General features: G+C 37.5%; 1 protein-coding gene across 5 annotated transcripts in view; it reads left to right on the top strand.

The window, feature by feature from the left end:
• Ptprk (protein tyrosine phosphatase, receptor type K) overlaps positions 1-13614 on the top strand; it is a 555880-nt gene that overhangs the window by 527825 nt on the left and 14441 nt on the right. For 3 of the 5 annotated variants that reach the window (XM_004630249.2, XM_023714274.1, XM_004630248.3), the window contains 7 exons: positions 517-604; positions 1661-1737; positions 1939-1956; positions 4455-4491; positions 5694-5791; positions 6210-6326; positions 12518-12672. In XM_004630249.2, coding sequence (XP_004630306.1) covers positions 517-604; positions 1661-1737; positions 1939-1956; positions 4455-4491; positions 5694-5791; positions 6210-6326; positions 12518-12672 — 590 coding nt within the window. The remainder of the gene's footprint in view (positions 1-516; positions 605-1660; positions 1738-1938; positions 1957-4454; positions 4492-5693; positions 5792-6209; positions 6327-12517; positions 12673-13614) is intronic. The other 2 variants (XM_004630251.3, XM_004630250.2) reach the window with 1 other exon arrangement.

The following is a 13614-nucleotide window of genomic DNA, read 5'->3' as shown; positions in this document are numbered from 1 at the left end:
TTTAATTTGCATATGGTCCCTTGTCATAGGAACGGTCCTTTTCATGATCTTCAAAGAAACCTAAATATGATATACATAATTTAATGAATAATTACTGAGGGAAGCATTGGGGCTTTTGCTGTTATAAATGCTACTGACTGAATGTTTGAAAGATACTCATTAGAAGCAGATGCGGGTTTCTGATGCATTATTATTCAGTGTTGAGAAAAATGTTCTTTTCTTCTATTTCCATTTTAGAACGTCACTGCTATCTTAAATATGAAATATTCTCAAAGCCTTTGTATTTCACTAGAGTTATTTTTTTGTCCTTAATTTAAACTCTGCCCAATCCAGGATGAGCAAGTATGAGTCCAACAAGCCAGCTTTGGGATGTGAGAAGGACGGTAGGCTGCTACAGTAGGAATCCCTGCCTCGCTGAGAAAGCGGCTGTAACTGTCTGAGGCTTCAGAAGAGATAAACCTGTTTTCTGAAAACAATTAAATTCAATGTGCTTGTTAATTTTTGTTCTTTTCCCAGAGCTTCTTTGAAGGTCAGTCGGCATCGTGGGATGTAGCTAAGAAAGATCAGAACAGAGCAAAAAACCGATATGGCAACATTATCGCATGTGAGTTTCCATACAGTTCTTGGTGAATATAAATAGTGTGTGCACTGAGCTATACAGTGAGTCATAATTCCGCCTGCTATGGCTTTACATTTTAAGATAATCCTAGAGGGTGGCACATCTGTTTATAATGTATTTAACATTAAAAACAGGAATGGTATTAGCAGATTTTCTGAAGTTGTCCTTTTTCTCATTAAGAAGTTGATTCAGTCTTCATACGTGGAGATAACTCCCTCTTTGTTTTTGTGTTTGTACGCACATGAATGGGACTGTTGTTAAGCAGCTAAAAATATCAGGATAATGAAAAGGAATCTTATTAGCTAGAAATTGCTACAGCGCACCTAGTCTTCGCACTCAGGGTGGGCGGCTACCCTTTCCATACACCTTTCTTCCCCACCTGAACCCTGTGCCTGACTCCACTTGTTCTGTCATCCGTCCTTTGGGGCTCCCTCCTGATTAAGGCTTCATGATGAGTCCATGAGAAAAATAAAGTCATTGCTTCTGGAAATCTCAGGAGCAATAAAGAAAGTAGATGACTTAACTTTTAATGAGGTGCTGATTTATTTTTTTCATGAATTCAAATAATTTCCCAGTATCTAAAATATATCACATCTTAACTTTGACTCTCAAGTAAGAAGAAAAGGGGTGGGGAGTACAAAATTCAGTCTATTTCTAATATTTATTTGCCTGTTAAGTACAGAGAAAAGGAACCTCACCCACTTAACATTGTGTCTAAGAACTGGAAGGAGAGTTGGTGCCAATTCTGTTCTCTAGCCGGGTTCATGATCTAAGTCCATTGGGTGCTACCATGTTCCCTTCAGCTTCCTCACTACCTAAGTGTGAGCTGGGGAAGGTGGCTGTGCAGAAGACTATGAGTGTAATGGACAATAAGCTCCCTGAAGTTCGTGCATGTCCTTACAATGACTAGTCCGCTCACATAGAACATGGGCAGGTATGAATAAGAGCCAGGGACCAAATTATTTTTAAATCATTTCCAGTGAGATGGTCTCAAAGCAAGGAAAAATCTCCTAGTTTTATTTTATTATTTAAATATTCTAGATGATCACTCCAGAGTAATTCTGCAACCTGTGGAGGATGACCCTTCTTCAGATTACATTAATGCCAACTACATAGACGTGAGTACTTTTATGGTCCATGTATTGATAGCAGCTCCCTTTATCATCTTATATCTGTGAACTTTTTGCTTGTTATTACCCATAATGTAATTGCTAGCTTTTAAATAAAGAAGAAACTGTACACATTTCCTTGTTCCGCGTCCTAGTACTTACTGATGTTGTTGTGCTTTCTTTCACACCTGACTTTGGTTTGGGCTGTAGATTTGGCTGTACAGGGATGTAAGTACCACCATATGTAAATAACAGCACCCTTTTATAAGTATTTAATATCTGTATTCCTAATTATATTTATTACTAATGCTTTCTACTACTTATTTCTGCATGCTTCACCCAAGTAGTCTCATACAGTATATTTACGTTCATTTTTTATAATTCTTCTACATGTGTAAAGATCTAGTTTTCCTCCTTCCCTTATCTTGTTTAGAAAAACAGGTCATTTTTGGCAACAGTTATGTACTCGAGTTTTATTTGTTGATGATTTCTGTTTCTGACTTTTATTCTGACCCTTTCCCAAACATATGTGAGAAGCTGGATAGTATGATGTGTATTAGATTTTCTAAAATTTCATTTTTAAATTGGCTCCTGATGTTAAAAAGAAGTAGGAGACTATCTTCTGGGGTGTGGTTTTGGCTTGTATGGCGAAATTGCTCAGGCAAAATGATTACACAACTGAGATTTTTAAAATACCCATATCACACATATATATCGAATCATATGAATGAAAAGTTGGTTTTGATTACTTACTATTACATTTTGATTAAATTATATATGTATATGTACATATCAATTATGTAAGGGAAAGTAATAATCAAGTAAAATATTGTCAAAGAGGCAAATGTTATATATAAGAAAGACAGACTCATTGTTCGTGTCACCTGGTTCAAAATCACACTGGAGATCTTGGGATGTTACTTTTATATTTGTGCCCCAGTTTCTTACTGTCTATAGAGGGACCAGTAACTATAGGACTAGCCACAACTCTTTATTGTAAGAATTGAGTGAAGTGGTGCAGTTTGGATCATGCCTAGCGCATATTTAGCATCACCCAGGCTTCAGCCTTGTTTAATACTTACAGTGGAGGTGCTGAAATTAATTGATTCAAAACATACTTAATTCTATAGCAAAGTGTAGAAGTTTATTTTTATAGGATAAGGCATAATTTTAAACATGCAAATATGAATCATATTTCTCCTAATTTCCATAAATAGAAAATAATTTTGATCACATTTAGGAAGTTAATGTTTTAAAGTTACTTTGAGAACTATACATATTTATTTAGTTGTATTATTGTATTAAGTATAATTAATGAGTATACTGCTTAAATTTTGGATCATAATCATTTTTCGTATTTAAATTCTGCAGAACTGTCGTCGTGGGAAACTAATTTGTCTACTCTGTAGGATAGAAGAAACATTTCTTTGATTAAATTTGTAATTGTTCTTACCTTTTTATTTTAACTTGACTTTTCTGCCAAGCTATATAAACTAGAGCCATATCATAATACTATCATGTGTTTCATATTATAAGACTGTTCTCTAGATAAGAATTGTTACCCCACATTCGTTAAGACCCCAGTGTATTTTGGCTGATTACTAAACAATTATATCATTTCCTCTCCTATTACATTATTGTAATTTCAACAATTAATAGAGATTTTATTAAAAGTGACTTGAAATGCTTGCATAAAACATTATGCTATGTTGGCATATTAAGAAACAGAAGTCTTCAAACTGCAACAGTGTAATTCACATGCTATTAAATTTTGGGTTCAAGATCCCAGCTCATATGCACGTATTTGTTTGGCAAAACAGAAATGTGGACAAATTTTCCCAAAGACCATTACTAACTTCTTTGGTAAATACACACTAGATTTCAAAACTTAAACCAACAATATTTTTGCAAATCATGATTTCTTTTAAATCCAGGCATCTGAAAGCAAATAACCAGACATTCCTTGTCGGGAATAATTTATTAAAACAATATTAAAAGTTTACATGACTCTTTTGGCACACTGAGAAACAAGCCTTTTTTGGGATAAGGTGCATTTTTTAAGACTATTCTTTCTCTATATATGTGTGTACCTACAATTACGTGTGTGTGCAAATTAACATTAGCACTAGCAGCACACACAGACAGCTTTCTCGATTCCTGAACATGTCGCAGAACCAGATGTTCTCTGGAAGAATCTCAGCAGGACTTGATTGGATGCGCACATGCATTGTCCAGCTCTAACATTGGAATGTTCTGTATTCCTTTATGGTTCTAACATGTCCTTGTCCATTTGTAATGCAGTGTGTTGTACTTTTGGATGATAAAATCAGAATTAATATTTTTAAGCACAATTTTACCAGAAATGAATGACTGAAGATTACCATGAAGGCATAAACATTTTAGTGAAACCAAACAAAATTTATGAAGTTATTCCAGAGCAAAAAAAAAAAAAAAAACAACTCAGTATATATATTCAAATCATAATTAGAATATCAACATATAACAATATATGTTCCAATCAGAGCCCTTAAGATATTTAATTTTTGCTTTATGTTTATCTTCCTGATAATGTAGGTTTGAGAAGTGAACTATGTGTTCACTACTCATTTCTGGACTTTTTACTATATCTTAACCTTAACAGGTGGTTGTCTTCACCTTTTTATGCCTTCATTTGTTTATTTGTGATCCGCTTGTAAAATGATAACTGAGATGTTCTCCTGTTTTAGGGCTACCAGAGACCAAGCCACTACATTGCAACTCAAGGTATCACTTTGTCTTTATCAAAATGCTACCTGTTAAACAACTTTGCTTATTCAGCCATATGGCTATCATTTACCTTTTTTTTTTCTGAATTAACTGAAAAGATACCTTTTTTCTGACACTGCTCTTTACTCATTTGCATAATACAGATTTTTTTTCTAAATACAACATAGATTTAGTCAACTTATTTTTAGTGAATGTGTAGATAAGCTCCTGGTCGTCTCTGGGATTTCATCCTTAATATCCACTCATCTCAAAACACAGGACCATAATCCTGGGTTGACAAGGACTTCTGTTTGGGGAAATGGTTGTGAGTGCTGTCCTTGTATGGGGGCTGTGCTCTTCTGGCAGAGTTGGTTGTCCTGGAATATGATAAGCCCCAAGACCAAAGTGATTACAGTGAGATTTCATACTGTTTCCCTGTAATCTCCTGACAAGTCAGGACTGAGAAGAGACAAACCTAGAGGGAATATGGCGAGTTTATTCATTGTGGAAAATAAGAAGTAGAAGAATATTCTTACAGTGATGCGCTAGGGATGAAAGTCTCCAAGTTGCTCATTGACCATCAAAAGAGAAACATGCATGTGTAGTGTGCAACAGGAAGGTAAAACTAAAGCCATGGCTGCACTTTTGTCACAGGTCCTGTCTAAGTGCTTTGACATATTCTGGGAGTAACTCAGTGTAACAGGATACTCTTGGAAGTTAGAAAAGTCAACCATCGTTTTACTCAATATTCTAGCTCTGTGGTACTGTGGATGGGCCCACAGATGTTTTTGCAGCTTGGGGTGACACATGCAAGAGTGTCATGATGTGTTCTTCCACATAAGATGCACCCTCGCTCTCTTCCGAATGGCCACTGTTATAAATGATGGGCATTTACATAATTACTAATCTATGCTGCTTGGTTGATGATGCCTTGAGCTCTACTTTTCACTGAAAGATAGACTCAAGTAATTAATGATGAGGATGACCGCCCTAGAAACAGTGATGGTGCCTTCTGAGTTGAGAAATACAAAAGAAAATTTTTAAAACCTTGTCTCTGCTGATGATGCTTGCTGCGGGATGCTTGTAGATGTGAGCCAACCTTCAGTGGTCTTAGTGACATTTTGTTTCACTTTTTAAGTGTCTTTTTCATTTAATTTACTCTGCCGCTATCTTATCTACATTTCTCGCTAACTACAAAATTCAAATTATTTCTCTCGCAGGCCCCGTTCACGAGACTGTCTATGACTTCTGGAGGATGGTCTGGCAAGAGCAGTCTGCCTGCGTTGTGATGGTGACAAACTTAGTGGAGGTGGGCCGGGTAAGAAAGAGGACTTTTTCTTTTGTCATAAGCATAAGCATAGTTGAGAAGCAAAGAACAATAAAAGAGTATCATTGAGTTCTATACACACACACACACACACACACACACACACACCCTTATAGGTGTTACATTTCACTTGTGTGCCATTAGACTTTCAATGGCTAAGAAATTATTTACGATACCCCTGGAAAATAAAATAAGCATTGATTCTGTGCTAGGATCTTCTGATATTATCAGTCTTGTGTGCAATTTATGAAAATGTACAAAATTTTTCTATTACATATCAGATTATTATTTATTAATGCTTCTGATTATGTTCTCATTGTGAGCTAGAGAGCAACCCCTGGAATTAAATCCTCTTGGGTAATGTCTGGTTTGCATTGAGGTCTAGCTCTGTGCTCTTTGTGTCATTAAGGTTAAGTGCTACAAATATTGGCCTGATGATACTGAAGTTTATGGAGACTTCAAAGTAACCTGCATAGAAATGGAGCCACTTGCTGAATATGTAGTAAGGACTTTCACTCTAGAAAGGGTAAGTATTAAAAATTCTATTAAAACCATATACATTGAAACCATTTGTCTGTTTAAGTCCCTGTCAGATTTTGTTTTAATGATATGAAATAAATTTAATCTGAAAGTATTTTTTTCAGCATTCACTGTGGGCCAGGCATCATTTCTTAACCTTGGGATATATGTTATATGACAACCATTGTTGTGTTCTTGTCATCCCATTTGGTAAAATTTTGTATCATTTCTAATGGTTTTGTTTGTATTTTTTATTCTCTTTTTAAAAAAATATCACGGCTCTGATAAAGATTATCATCTATACAGGGAACAGAGTCAGTAAATATAAGAACTGTGACATATCTAGATAGATAGATAGATAGATAGATAGATAGATAGATAGATAGATAGATAGATAAAATTGAAATGGGGAATGTTATCGAATTAGGAGAGGAAATGCTTCACACTTTTTGAAATGGTGATCTATGGAAGGAGGACTTGAGTGAGGATCTGCGGTGTTGCCTTTTTGTGCAGGGGGCAGACTATTTTAAAGCCACTTTAGTGGCCTTACAGTTTAAGTGTCCCTGTCCCAGGGAGAAATGCCTAGAGGCCCAGGTTTCAGACATGAATAAATGGAAAGCAATGTGAGCTGACATTAGGGAGGTCACGGAGACAAGAAAGGGGGGACCTCATTAGCCATTATAAGGATTTGAGATTGTAATACAAGACAGGGTTTTGATCTGAGGGGAGCACAATCTAAGTGTTCTTTCTAAGGGAAAAGACTAAAACAGGAGTGTGACATAGTAGACAGAATTGAGGCGCAGAACCATACATTACTGCAGGGCAGCTTAATATATTTAAGCGTGTGAAAGTGTACACTTGTTTGTAAAACAAGCATTGAAAGACCCATACAGGGCTGGCCAGATAGCTCAGCAGACTAAAGTGCCTGCTTAGGTAGAGCGCAGCAGCTGGGGTTCGATCCCTAGATGCTGTGCCAGCCCCACCCCCGGTGTGCACTGAGATGGCAATTGAGACTGGATGTGGTGGCTGTAATCCCAACACTTGAGAGGCTGAAAACAAGAGAATCACTACAAGTCTGATCTACATAGTGAGACCCTATAGACCCTGTACCAAGTACCAAAAATAAGTCACGTACAAAAGAAACTGGAGACTACCAGAGTCCTTTATAGTTTCAATACTACCAGAAAACACTAGAATCTCAGGAAGTTACTAGCATCTCTATGAAAGATGTATGACTTTATGTTGATATATAATTCTGTTCTTTCCAAACAGCAAAAAATGCTTAGTAAAATTATCCTCATCAAATGTGTGTATTGAAATATTTTCAATGTATGTTGCTGATCTTGGCTAAATTGCTTTACACCCTCTATATGTCAAAAAAGCATATTAAACATATAAAAGAATATTAAAATATGATAGCCATGAGAATTTATCTTTATAAATCTATTTTTAGAAGTTGACACATAAGGCAAAAATAACCATGAGGTTTTTCCATGGCTTTAAGCAAATAATCATTGAAGTAGACAAGAACAGCATATTATTTTTAAGGAGCAATATGTAGTTAAAAAGGGCATTACAACTTAAAAGAAAGGACATCATTTATATTAAATGACTGCTTATAATTTTGGACAGTTATTGGTAGATGTAAATGTTTTATAATCATGAAATAGTTAAAAGGATGTAGGCAAATGATCACTAAATCTCGCTCTATGAATGACAGTTGGTAATTTTAGCAACATGAAAAAGTAATTAAATAAAATATTAAATAACAACCACCATTATATGGAGCCACATAATTTTAAATATCACAAATATAAAACTAGAGTGTAAATTTCTTAGACAAATTAATTTAAAAAGCCATAACAGAGATTTCAAAAACAGAACCAGTAAGCTGAATTTATTAAATAAATGTCTCTCATTATGAAATACAGAGAGCGGGAAATACATGTTCTCTTAAATTCATACAAGTGATATAAAGAGCGGCGATGAACTCAGGCATAAAAGAAACTTGTGCACTAACGAAATATTGAAGGCTTTCCATAATTGATACAGAGTAGTAAAACATTGCCGGGCAGGGCCTGCACGAGTTAACACCTTGGAATCTTTCTCCTGATAATACTTATTTCCTGAAAGCTAAAATTCTGTTTTATAGTTTAACAATTTACATGAAAATCTACCTCAGGTTATCCTCTAAGAAAAATTTATATCTGTGAAAGATTTTTAGTTTTGAAAGGCAACTAGAAATCATGAAAAACTATGAAGTTTTTTAAAAAATATCCATAGAATATAACTAAGGAAAATTAAACATAAGAAATACAGACAACTTGAAAAAACAAATTAGAACTTTATCCTGGAAAATGCCAATAAGGTAATTAATTCACTGTCAGTTCTAAAGATGACACAATGAAAAGGTATAATATTGTATCAAGTATACTTTATTGGAAAACACAAAAAAAGATGTACTACAGCTACACTTACTAGAGTAGAAAAGCTATAAGAAAGTATGAAGTCTGAGCTTGCACCCAGATCTTTCTGCAGAGATGCTGTTTCCTGGTGAGTTCCACTCTCCCAACCATGGCTCAAGAAGGGTCAGAAATCTGAAAAAAAGGAGCTGGTGAGATGGCTCAGTGGTCTAAAGCACCTACTTAGAAACAAGCTTAGCAAAGCACAGGGACCACAGTTCAATCCCCCAGCACCACATGCTGGCCAGCCACGCCCTCTAGTGGGCTGAGCTGCCCACACACACACACACATACACACACACACACACAAATAAATAAAATTTTAAAAAAAGAAAGAAATCTGAAAAAAAGGTAGAAAAAAAAAAACAGAATGAGTGTTAAATTGAACATTAAAACTGTACTATAGTGTTTGTGGACAGGATATCATGTCCGCATGTTGTACAATGAATAACCACTGAGACAACAATATGCAGTGTATTAATTATTGAAACTGTCATACTAATCAGTTTTGAAACTGTCTCATTGCTATTTGTTTCTCAATAAAATTATTTTTAAAAACTGTACTATAAAAAAAAACTACTATGCATTTACAGCGAGGGCCCTTCAATCCTTTGAAGTAATAGCCAGTGCCTGTGCTGTTTAAACTACCTCAGCTATAGAAAACCATTAAAATTACCAAAATAGATTTGGAAGGTGAACGTAATGGTGACAAGATAGCCAGAGACAGGCTCGGAGAGCGCCCTCTCCAGCTCTCGCCGTCTGGCCTCGTGTCCTCCAATGAACCCTGCCCTTCCCTGGCTCACCCCGTCTCCCTCTTTCTCAGGCACAGACACACCTTGCACACCAATTTCAACAGAAGGAATTTTCAAAATAAAATAGTGAACATTTTAATCCACCTGTGAGTGAAATACCCACATGATCTACCATGATTCGTTTTTTTTTTTCCCCTTTAAGAATCCAAAAACATTTCAACTGTGATGGAAAATCTAACAGGACATTTCATTAGGTTACTGTGTTGATGGCACAAAATTACATGATTTTATCTATAGCTTCATGTAATTAATTTTATTTTAAAGAAACCTGTAGTAATACTCTAATCAGCAAAGTATGGACTTCCTAAATTTAATAAGGATAACTCAGCAATAATAGTCTATCATAATAAAATAAATTAAAGACCCTTGTTACTACTATCATAGAAAAAAATGAAAGTCATTCTCATGAGTATTCAACATTATTTGCAAATTTTAACAAAGAACCTCAGCAGAAGGAACACACTATAGCAATCACAAAGGACAATTTTTAAGATGAAAGTATTTTATACCAAGACACTTGAATGTAGTATTTTAAATAATGAAACTGGTACACATTCATTTAAGTGATGAATTGAACATAAATATTCTTAAATCATACCTTCTCTTTATATCAGCAGTAAAAATAAACATTAAAATTATTTCACAAGAGCCAGGGAAATAGCTCAGTGGCATAAGAACCTGCCTGGCAAGTGCAAGGTACTGAGTTTGATCCCCTGTACCACAAAAAAAAAAAAAAATCTCCTAATAATGACATAGTCCAAACGTTGACTATGAGACATAAGCACTAACTGAATAAAGCAAAACATATGACAGAGCCTGAAATGACAGGCACCATGCCCCAGAAATAATAGTGCTTGATATTAATAACATTGTACAGATTGATTTATTATTTATTACAGGATGTGCAGGGTCTCACTACACAGATGGGGTCGTAGTGATCCTCTTATTTTCAGCCTCCCAAGTGCTGGGATTACAGGCACGCGCCGCTACACCCAGTCTCAATTGCTATCTCAGCGCACCTCGGGGGCGGGGCCAGCATGGCACACCAGGGATAGAACCCCGGCGCCTGCGTCTGCCTAAGCAGGTACTTTAATCCACTGAGCTATCTGACTGGCCCCATTGCACAGATTTAGTACAATTCTGATTGAGATATCATCGGATGCTTATTTTTAACTTTCGGTTCCTATTTAGAACTGAAAAATAGTCATTTTACTCGCGGGGAAGGAACCATATATTTTGTTAGCACTCAGGAAATTTTAAGTGAAAAGAATGACATTTCCCACCTGATTAAAATAAATTGACTATTAAAAGCAAGTCTTACCCTTGTGGCAGAAAGAAGGAAGCCAGGACTCACACTCTGATCACCGTGTTTGCGAGGAGGTAAAACCGTTCACCAAACTCAAACCTCAGAATCACTCATGATTTTTCCTCTCTAGAACTAACTTGGACAGTTATCAACGAAGGGGTATTCTCCATCAGTGTGCTTGCGTAGTGTTTGCCCTGTGATTATTGCAGTTGTTTCTGAGCGCTGCCCTGTGCAGCTTGTCCTGTGCCAGGAAATAGACCTGAGAGAACTGCAAGACAGGGTCACTGGCTTGGGAGCGGGTGGGGACATTGATTGATATGACTCCAACAGTTTGCCTTTTCTTCATACAGTTTATCTTATTTTTGTATTTTAGGACACGGTGTACAGGGTGTAGAGGGTCTCACTGCGCAGATCGGACTCCCAGTGATCTGCCTGTTTACAGCCTCCCAAGAGCTGGGATTACAGGCATGCGCTACCATGCCCAGTCTCAATTGCCATCTCCACGTGCCCCGGGAGCGGGGTCGGCATGGCAAGCCCGGGGATCCAATCCCCGGCCCCTGCGCCTGCTTGCAGGAGCTTTAATCCGCTGAGCTATTTGGCCGGCCCTTAGTTTATGTATTTCATGTAACATCTTCGCCTTTTCTGATGAAAGAGTATACCCAACATAGCCTCAGTTACAGGGTTCAGAGTGATCCTGTTTCTCTTTTGCCCCAGATATGAACACTTAAAAATAAACCCTTCAGGGCCGGGGAGGTGGCTCAGTGGAATAAGCGCTTTCCTGGCAAGCGCAAGGGTCTGAGTTCAATCCCCGGTTTCACCAAAAAAATAAAAAATAAAAAAAATAAATAAATCCTTCAGTCTTGCCCTCCTTCTCTGCACTCTGAGCTGCCCCACCCTGCAGCCTCGTTTTCCTGAGAAGGGAGTAGAAAGCTGTGGATCCGCCCTTATAAGGCTCTCTGGCATTAATCTGATGGCTAGATGCACACCAACAGACGCTTTATTTCTTTGCTTTTGTATTTTTGTTAACTGGGAATAATACCCAGGCACTAAACTATTTCACAGAGTTGAGAAAATCAGTTTACCCAAAGTGTAGTTTAGTTGTCTGTACATTTTCGCAAACCAATCTAGAGTGCCAGCGTCCCGGAAAATCCCTCTGTGCCGCGCTTCAAAGCCATTTTCAACATGAGTAAGCAAGGCATTGAGACCTGGAGCAGCGAGAAGCCGGCAGTCTGTGTTGAGACAGCACGGGCCAGCGTGACGCCCTTGGGCAGCAGGGCAGCAGCTAGGCTCCCGTGCTCCCTCCTCATCCCCTGATAATTCCATGTGTTGTCCCTCGCCCTAAGAAGCAAGTTGGCAGGTAACCGAAATTATATTATCTAAACTGATAGAACTGAGAACTTACAGACTTGTATAACTTCTCAGTTCCTATCTTTGATGGCCGTCGTTGGACAACAAAAGGAAGCACGTGCGCGAGGTTACCCTAGTGTCCTTTTTGAAAAAAGGTCTGTCCTTTGATGAGTTTTAATTGTCATCACTGCGGGTCGGATTTAGTGCCCATGACTGTGTGAAATGGGTCAAGCAGGTCTTGTTGAAAGCGCTTGTTTCCATCTTTGTCCAGAGGGGATACAACGAAATCCGTGAAGTGAAGCAGTTCCATTTCACGGGCTGGCCTGACCACGGGGTGCCGTACCATGCCACCGGCCTTCTTTCCTTCATCCGGAGAGTCAAGTTGTCCAACCCTCCCAGCGCGGGCCCTATCGTGGTGCACTGCAGGTGAGAGTGGTACAGACACCTCTGCCGGAGTGCTGTCAGTGTCTTGTGGTCTTGTTTGCTTGTTTTGTTTTTTGACACAGGGTGTCACTATCTAGTTCAGGCTGCCCTTGAACCCAGGCCGGTTTTCCTGCCTCAGCCTCCTAAGTCCTAGGATTACAGCCATTCACTACCATGCCTGGCAATCAGTTTTTATATTTTTTAAAGAGAATCAAAACAAGGCTTTTAGCACAAAAACTAGTATGTTCCTACAAAGTTCTAGCTTCTATGTGTTACAAGGAATATAAAAGAGCAATAAAAGTAATAAAAGTTAGCTTTAAGTAGGATATCAAATAGAAACTTAAGAAATACGTCCTTTCCTTCCAGTGTGTATGGTGCCATCCACAATTACAAGTGCAGAAAACTCTGCCTTTTAGTGGCAACATCTGTGTTTTGGGGTGTTTTTTAATCACTTTTGCAAATCCCATATTGTATGGAATTGTAGGTTAAAATAGAGGTTTCTTTCCAATCTAGTAAATTCTCACTAGAATCCCAGCTTTTAAAGCTAAATTTGAGACATAGAGAGTTGCTAAATGGCCTAAATTGCAAGAATTTGTGCTTCAAAACAGGTATTTTACATTTTTCTTCAAACCACCATCCATCAGAGGACCTTGAAAAGTACATCAGTAGAATCCAGCAAATAGATGCCAAGAGACACCAGCATTATATCCAGATTTCTTCTGATTAGAAACTTCTCTTAACACAAGCACTGTAAGACACTAAAAGCAAATTTTCATGGCCTCATTTTAAGATGTGACCAGAAAAACAAAGTCTGAATCTGAAAAGCTTTTCTAAATGCTATGCCCCATTCTCAAATGTCCCCTGCATGCCACATAATAGGACGTACCTAAGCACTTTTTCCCCTGAAAATACAGCCTTTTCAAGATTTAAATGGTCTTGGATAAA

This window comes from Octodon degus, unplaced genomic scaffold, assembly GCF_000260255.1.
Source record: "Octodon degus isolate 3935 unplaced genomic scaffold, OctDeg1.0 scaffold00034, whole genome shotgun sequence".
Lineage (NCBI taxonomy): Eukaryota > Metazoa > Chordata > Mammalia > Rodentia > Octodontidae > Octodon > Octodon degus.
This window is presented reverse-complemented; position numbering and strand designations above follow the sequence as displayed.